This window comes from Monodon monoceros, unplaced genomic scaffold (genome assembly GCF_005190385.1).
Source record: "Monodon monoceros isolate NGI ecotype Baffin Bay Population unplaced genomic scaffold, NGI_Narwhal_1 Super_Scaffold_19, whole genome shotgun sequence".
Lineage (NCBI taxonomy): Eukaryota > Metazoa > Chordata > Mammalia > Artiodactyla > Monodontidae > Monodon > Monodon monoceros.
The window spans coordinates 8,062,263-8,071,152 of NW_021703775.1; the positions used below are offsets into that span (position 1 = coordinate 8,062,263).

General features: G+C 46.2%; 1 protein-coding gene across 1 annotated transcript in view; it reads right to left on the bottom strand.

The window, feature by feature from the left end:
* The window catches only part of VWA3B (von Willebrand factor A domain containing 3B), a 210,169-nt gene that overhangs the window by 162,523 nt on the left and 38,756 nt on the right, over nucleotides 1–8,890 (bottom strand). The window contains exon 7 of the mRNA XM_029231383.1: nucleotides 2,113–2,228. Coding sequence (XP_029087216.1) covers nucleotides 2,113–2,228 — 116 coding nt within the window. The remainder of the gene's footprint in view (nucleotides 1–2,112; nucleotides 2,229–8,890) is intronic.

Here is an 8,890-nt window from a genome sequence, read left to right on the forward strand (position 1 = left end):
ACCTCACTACTGAATTTAGGGAATATACTTAACACTTAGAAATGGTTACAATGGTAAATTTTATGTTATGTACATTTCACAACAATTTTTAAAACTATTATTTTGACTACAGAGGTTTTTTGCATTGATGTGGTACATGGGGTGATGGTAACTCACAGGCTAAAAAGCCAACTATCTAGAAACCTCAAAGTCAGAAACAGCAGGACATTTCTTTCAGTTGCCAGTTCACTTCTCTGAGCAATGCTTCTCTAGCCCCTCACTTGATAGTCTGTCTTTTCTACACAACCAAAGGCAAAATTATCTCCCGAGGAGACACCCTCCCTTCCCAAACTAGAGGAAACTCATACTGATAAATGCTTGAGACAAATGATGGAGAAGCAGGGAGGGGAAACTGATTAGGGAAAGACTGGAGAACTGCCTCTGAGCCCGAGTGAGGTTGAAAACCACACATTTTCCAAACAAAAATCGTCTCAAGGATTTCTGGCCAGTTTTTGAGTGGGAGAGGTAGGCTCTGAAATGTTGGCATTCCTGGGACGTTCTGATGGACTGAGGAGACAAGATCACATATTTAGGATCTGGGACACGCTTCCCAAATTCAGAACATGTGATCACTGAAATGGCATTAGAATGGCAGGCCACGCTCTGAGCATTTCATTCTAAGAAAAATGTTTTTATCTGTAATTTGATTCGTATGCTTCACAGGGGTTGGAAAGACGGTGGTTGTTGAAAATGTAAGCTATGCAGCCAGACATGCTTCCCTCTATAACTAAGTTGCCAAGGAACACATAGGCCCAAATGAAACCCCATTTATGGTCATTGGCACACCTTGGGGAGCTGGTGACATCTCACATTCTTTAACTTCATTGATTCATTGCCCACTAGGCTTAATCTTGTAAATTACTTTCAAAGGCATGGCATACATCCTAAATTACTTTTTTTCTTAGATTAGCATCAATCTTGCTTATCAGTTGACATTTTCTCAAATTCCCTGGAAATGTCCACCTCACCATCAGAGCAAACCTGTAAGTTACCTAAGGCAGCGGCCCTGACGAGCTCGACGGGAACCTCTCCTCAGCTCTGCTTTGGGGCACTAAGAATCTGAATCCACAAAGTGTGTGTCTAGGACACACTCTGTGATTCAACCCCCTGCCTGGGTCTCCACCTGACCCCCTAGCCGGGGATTGCAAATGCCTCCTACCCAGTCCCAGGGCCCTTCTCCCAGGAGCCTTTGCAACACTGTTATGTAAACAGAGAAAACTTGCAAGCACGTGTACCCTGCAGCTTCTCCCCCAGCCCCAAATAACCCCCAAAGAGTAATTCCTGCCTTGTTTGAAGCTAGAAATCCTTCTGTTGATTAGTAAAAACGAGCAGGAAGGTGGAGGTGGGGATGGGCTTTCTCAGACTTCTAACTACCCCCGCGCTGCATCATGTCACAGTCCCACAGGAGCTGCCGTCCCTGCTCTTCTCGGCGGCGTTTACTCAGTGTATTTGGCACTTGGCAATTTCATCAGCTCCCCGAAGAAACTCCCATCTCCTGCTTTCTGAGGAACCTTCTAGTGCTGGTTTCCCGAATCACAGTACTATTTCTCACTTATTTCCTGACCTCGTTCTCTACGCCTGTTAAACTCTCTGATCACATCCTTTGAATGAAAGGGGAAGTTCATTCAGCCTCCATAGAGGTTCCTGTGTGGCCTTGGCCCTCACAAGAGGCAGGTCCATCCCTCATGTGCATCTAGAAACACCGCCATCACTGATGGAGAAGCAACAGAAAACCCACAAGAAGTGAGGGCATCCTCGCTACAGCTTCCAGCCAACCTGGGCAACAGAGCAGCTCTGCCTTGCCAAGAACTAAGAGTGCGCTGACACGCCTGGGGCCAGGTCTCCAGAAGTTTCCCAAGTTAGGAAACACATCTCACTGAGGCCACTTCCCTAGGTAATACACTTATGCCTGGTTGCCAGGCTGCCAAATTCCCCACTGACATCCATGAACTCCGCCCTTGCACCACAGGAATAATACAAAAGGTACGGTGAGTCCTGCCCTAGAGCTAAGGCTAGGGATCATCTGAAGTTATTAAGACATAAAGTACACTGTTTCTTTTCCATCCCAGGTACCTGGAGGGAGTTTTCCTTTCAGTTTCCTTGAATTCCAAGTAATTACACTGTCGCCATCCTTAATGGGGAAGGCAGGAAGTTCCACGCACTCTGTTCTCTCTGCAAATGCATGGAATCTGAAACAGGAAGAGATATGCCACCTCAGGCTAGTAAGTGGTATCTGCGCATTAACTATTCATCCTCCCAAGACTGGGAACTTGCTCTTCCGTGGTGCTAGGCATCTTCCAAGTGTTCACTGCTTTTCCCTGTGCCTTGTCAAGTCCCACAAATAAAAGACAGGAAGGTGGAAGACACCAGAGAATTGCAGAGCCATTGGGATTTTAACTGACGACTCTTCTGTTCATGAGAGGATACTTAGCTCAACCAAATGGTATTTATCGACCCTGGAAAAATGATACCCTGTGCTTAGACTTATCCTTTTGTTCCCAGGGTTCAATCATGTAAACACAGTTTGGACAAGCCCAGAGGCTAATGAGGGGCCCAACAGTGCCCAGAGCCCTGCGGGTTCACTGTTGAAAGCTGGTGACAAGAGGCAGCGTTGGCTCATCTGCCCACTGCTGATGGGCTTCAGTCAACTTTCACTTGGCAAATACACACCTCCCCAGGACCTGAGCATCAGCACTAATGAAAAGAACTCAGTGTGGGCACGTTTTTAAGGCAGCCTCTCAGAGTGTGGTCCTAGGAGCAGCAGCAGCACCTGGGAGCTGGCTAGGGATGCACATTCCCCGGGCCCCACCTGATCTGCCGAGTCAGAATATGCACTTTAACAAGATCCCCAGGGGATTCATAAGCAGCTTGAAGCTAAAAAAGCGCTCATGTACCAATGTTCATAGCAGCACTATTCACAACAGTCAAGACATGGAAGCAACCTAAATGTCCACTGACAGAGGAATGGATAAAGAAGATGTGGCACATATACACAATGGAATATTCCTCAGCCATAAAAAAGAATGAAGTAATGCCATTTGCAGCAACATGGATGGACCTAGAGATGATCATACGAAGTGAAGTCAGACAAAGACAAATATCATACGATATCACTTATACGTGGAATCTAAAAAAAGATACAAATGAACTTATTCACAAAACAGAAATAGACTCATAGCATAGAAGACAAACTTATAGTGACCAAAGGGGGAAGGGAGGGAGGCATAAATTAGGAGTTTGGGATTAAAATATGTACACTACTGTATATAAAATAGATAACCAACAAGGACCTACTGTAGAGCACAGGGAACTATACTCAATATCTTGTAATAACCTCTAATGGAAAAGAATCTAAAAAAGAATATGTATATATATACACATGTATACATATATACACATGTATGTGTATAAAACTGAATCACTTTGCCGTATACCTGAAACTAACACACCATTGGAAATCAACTGTATTTCAATTTAAAAAAAATTTTTTAAGCACTGGTATAGTGTTCCAGGTGATGATGGGCTAAATTGCACCCTCAAAGCCAGTTGTCTGGAATCCAAAAAATCAGTAATAGCAGGAAATTTCTTTCAGATGGCAGAGGAGATCTCTGAGTACTGCTCCTCCGGCCTCTCAAGAGTACCATCCCTGCCTATCGCCACTCATGACACAAAAAGAATCCTGAAACGTGAGCTGGGATGGACAGAAGGATGGGCAGATGGCGGGAGAGGTCTGTGGGCCTTGCCTGGGCCATAGAAGGCCTCAGTCTCATCTATTTCTAAAGGGTTTCAGGTGACACTGGGACAATGAAAGCAGGGGCTTCCTCCAAAACAGAAATGCCCAGTTTCCTTCATCCCATTGTTACCAACCTGGGTTCTCAGACTCTTTAATCAATAGAAATTGATAAAAGAGGCCAGAGAAATTCCGGCAAGGCTTTATTGGTACTCTTGCTGCAGCACAAGGGCATGAAAACAAGTAGCAGGTTCCCTTGCTAAGCAGTGAAGGTGGAGGCGGATCAGTGGGTGGGGCTGGAGGGGGGGCCTAGGTGGTCTACCCACCCCCTTGGTGGCGCCGTGCCCAGGGATCATGCTCAGGACCCTGCTTTTGCTCCCAGGCCCTCAGAAATGGCAGCTGGGTTTTGGCCTTTTTGTATTTTATTGTTCATAATTTGCCCCGACTACCCATGCATGCAGTTATTTTTAGTCCCTTAGAGTTCCTCTGTATTCTGTTGCTGGAGGAGACGTTTGTCCAGCTGCAGGCACTGCAGTAAAGGGTCCCAGGTCCCCACCTGTCTCACCACGACCTCCCTGCAGGACAGACAGGGGGATGATCAAGGTTTGTCCTGACAGGCCTCACACTCTGAGTGCCAAAGGCCTTTGCCCAGAATTTTCTACTCTGAAGAACAGGGCAGACATTTCCTCTGGCTAATACAGCCTCGCCTGTGCAGAAAGCAAATCACGATTAAGTCAGGCTCTTTGGAAAGTCTGAAGAGTGTAGCGCTGTGTCTGAGAGCTGGTGGCTCTGTCCAGACACAGCCTCAGGCACCGGGGGACACAGAGTCCAGCCTCCCTGCAAGCTGAAATGCTGAGGACACGCCCTTTACAGTTTGATAATAACTGCTCTTCAGCTGGGGCTCAACAGCAAAAGATGCACTGAGACCATCCAGGACCCCCGGGAGGAGGTGGGCTGGCAGGTAGCAGAGTAGGCAGGGGCACTGCTGGTCGTGGGTTGGCCTCACTTCCCAGGACTAGAGGAGGGACAGAAGGGCCCGGGTGTACCCCGTCCTCTTCTGCAGAATCCGCTCTCCACGGAGCACGACCTGAAAGTCAGGGGCTGAACTGCAGCTTCTCCCGTGTTAAATTACTCCCTGGCCTCTCACCTTCCCAGAGAGTGTCCCACATGAGCTGAGCAGAGGATCAGCAAGAAAGGTGGCCCTGCCAGCTGGGTTTTTCTCTCTCCACTAGCAAAAGTGGGGGCAGTAAGCCCCTTCTGTATTTGGGGGTTTCAAGAGCCCAGAATTGAAGCCAAGCACCTGCTGTTAAAAGATTTCAAAGCGCTTTATGAGAAGCCAGAGCACTGGTCTTCAGAATCACCAGGGATCCTGTTAAAAATGCATATCCCTGTTCCTCCCTAGACCCTGAAAATCAGAATCTCTGGGACTGTGGTCAAGATATCTGCATTTTAATCAAGATTCCTAGGTAGTGAAAGGCTTTGCAAAGTGAAAGCCTAACTGCATATTCCCAGACTCCCCTCTACTGTGCAAAATCAGCCTGCAAGGTGAAGCCCACGTCTCCCAGGCCAATATGATGAGCAGCTAAATTTGAGAACAAATGCTCAAGAGTGGGCATTTTACCCATTTTAGACAGGCTGACTTAGGAAAGAACTCAGTCATTCTCCTTGTTACCACATAAGTAGCTGGTCTCTCTCTACAAGAGACACAAACTCTCTCACATGCACAGATAGGGTTGTTTTGAAATGTAGGTATTATTATTATTCAGGTATAGTGAGGCCAACAGATCAGGAGACAGCTACCATTGAAAAGATAGTTTACAAGGAGACCTTCAAGATGGTGGAGGAGTAAGACGTGGAGATCACCTTCCTCCCCACAGATACACCAGAAATACATTTACACGTGGAACAACTCCTACAGAACACCTACTGAATGCTGGCAGAAGACCTCAGACTTCCCAAAAGGCAAGAAACTCCCCACGTACCTGGGTAGGGCAAAAGAAAAAAGGAAAAACAGAGACAAAAGAATAGGGATGGGACCTGCACCTCTGGGAGGGAGCTGTGAAGGAGGAAAGGTTCCCACACACTAGGAAGCCCCTTCGCGGGCGGAGGCTGCAGGTGGCGCAGGGGGAAGCTTCGGGGCCACGGAGGAGAGCGCAGCAACAAGGGTGCGGAGGGCAAAGCAGAGAGATTGCCGCACAGAGGATCAGTGCCGACCAGCACTCACCAGCCCAAGAGGCTTGTCTGTTCACCCGCCGGGGCGGGTGGGGGCTGGGAGCTGAGGCTTGGGCTTCAGAGGTCGGATCCCAGGGAGAGGACTGGGGTTGGCTGCGGGAACACAGCCTGAAGCGGGTTAGTGCACCACGGCTAGCCGGGAGGGAGTCCGGGAAAAAGTCTGGAGCTGCCGAAGAGACGAGAGAACATTGTTACAGGGTGCGTGAGGAGAGGGGATTCAGAGCACTGCCTAAATGAGCTCCAGAGACAGGGACGAGCCGCGGCTATCAGCGTGGACTGCAGAGACGCTAAGGCTGCTGCTACCGCCACCAAGAAGCCTGTGTGCAAGCACAGGTCACTCTCCACAGCTCCCCTCCCAGAAGCCTGTGCAGCCCGCCACTGCCAGGGTCCCATGATCCAGGGACAACTTCCCTGAGAACACATGGCACGCTTCAGGCTGGTGCAACGTCACGCTGGCCTCTGCCGCCGCAGGCTCACCCCACATCCGTACCCCTACCTCCCCCCAGCCTGAGTGAGCCAGAGCCCCCGAATCAGCGGCTCCTTTAACCCCGTCCTGTCTGAGCGGGAACAGATGCCCTCAGGTGACCTACATGCAGAGGCCGGGCCAAATCCAAAGCTGAACCCCAGGAGCTGTGGGAACAAAGAAGAGAAAGGGAAATCTCTCCCAGCAGCCTCAGGAGCAGCAGATTAAATCTCCACAATCAACTTGATGTACCTGCATCTGTGGAATACCTGAATAGACAACCACTCATCCCAAAATTGAGGCAGTGGACTTTGGGAGCAACTGTAGACTTGGGGTTTGCTTCCTGCATCTAATTTGTTCCTGGTTTTATGTTTATCTTAGTTTAGTATTTAGAGTTTATTATCACTGGTAGATTTGTTTATTGATTTGGTTGCTCTTCCTCCTTTTTTTTTTTAAATATATATATGTATTTTTTTTTCTTTTTCTCTTTTTCTGAGTGTGTATGTGTATGCTTCCTTGTGTGATTTTGTCTGTAGAGCTTTCCTTTTACAATTTGTCCTAGGGTTTTGTCTGTCCGTTTTTTTTTAGTATAGTTTTTCGCACTTATCATTGGTGGATTTGTTTCTTGGTTTGGTTGCTCTCTTCTTTCTTTCTTTTTTTAAATTACATTTTAATTTTTTTTTAATAATTTTTAAAAATATTTTACTTTAATACGTTTATTTTATTTTATTTATGTTTTTCTTTCTATTTTTCTCCCTTCTCTTCTGAGCCATGTGGTTGACAGGGTCTTGGTGCTCCAGCCAGGTCTCAGGCCTGTGCCTCTGAGATAGGAGAGCTGAGTTCAGGACATTGGTCCACCAGAGACCTCCCAGCTCCATGGAATATCAAATGGTGAAAGCTCTCCCAGAGATCTCCATCTCAACGCTAAGACCCAGCTCCACTCAATGACCAGCAAGCTACAGTGCTGGACACCCTATGCCAAACAACTAGCAAGACAGGAACACAACCCCACCAATTAGCAGAGAGGCTGCCTAAAATCGTAATAATGTCACAGACACCCGAAAACACACCACTGGATGCGGTCCTGCCCACTAGTAAGACAAGATCCAGCCTCATCCACGAGAACACAGGCACTAGTCCCCTCCACCAAGAAGCCTACACAACCCACTGAACCAACCTTAGCCACTGGGGACAGACACTAAAAACAACGGGAACTACAGACCTGCAGCCTGTGAAAAGGAGACCCCAAACACAGTAAGTTAAGTAAAATGAGAAGACAGAGAAACACACACCAGATGAAGGAGTAAGGTAAAAACCCACCAGACCAAACAAATGAAGAGGAAACAGGAAGTCTACCTCTAAAAGAACACACAGTAATAACAGTAAAGATGATCCAAAATCTTGGAAATAGAAAGGAGAAAATAGAAGAAATGTTTAACAAGGACCTAGAAGAATGAAGAGCTAACAAACAATGATGAACAACACAGTAAATGAAATTAAAAATTCTCTAGAAGGAATCAATAGCAGAATAACTGAGGCAGAAGAACGGATAAGTGATCTGGAAAATAGTGGAAATAACTACTGCAGAGCAGAATAAAGAAAAATAATGAAGAGAATTGAGGACAGTCTCAGAGACCTCTGGGACAACATTAAACACACCAACATTTGAATTATAGGGGTACCAGAAAAGAAGAGAAAAAGAAAGGGACTGATAAAATACTTGAAGAGATTATACTTGAAAACTTCCCTAATATGGGAAAGGAAATAGTCAATCAAGTCCAGGAAGTGCAGAGTCCCATACAGGATAAACCCAAGGAGAAACATGCCAAGACATATTAATCAAACTATCAAAAATTAAATACAGAGAAAAAATATTAAAAGCAGGAAGGGAAAAACAATAAATAACATACAAGGGAATCCCCATAAGGTTAAGAGCTAATCTTTAAGCAGAAACTCTGCAAGCCAGAAGGGAGTGGCAGGACATATTTTAAGTGATGAAAGGGAAGAACCTACAACCAAGATTACACTACCCAGCAAGAATCTCACTCAGATTCAACAGAGAAGTTAAAACCTTTACAGATAAGCAAAAACTAAGAGAATTCAGCACCACAAAACCAGCTTTACAGCAAATGCTAAAGAAACTTCTCTAGGCAGGAAACACAAGAGAAGGAAAAGACCTAGGATAACAAACCTAAAACAGTTAAGAAAATGGTAATAGGAACATACATATCGATAATTACCTTAAATGTAAATGCTCCAACCAAAACACATAGACTGGCTGAATGGGTACAAAAACAAGACCCGTATATATGCTGTCTACAAGAGACCCACTTCAGACCTAGGGACACATACAGATGGAAAGTGAGGGGATGGAAAAAGATATTCCATGCAAATGGAAATCAAAAGAAAGCTGGAGTAGCAGTACT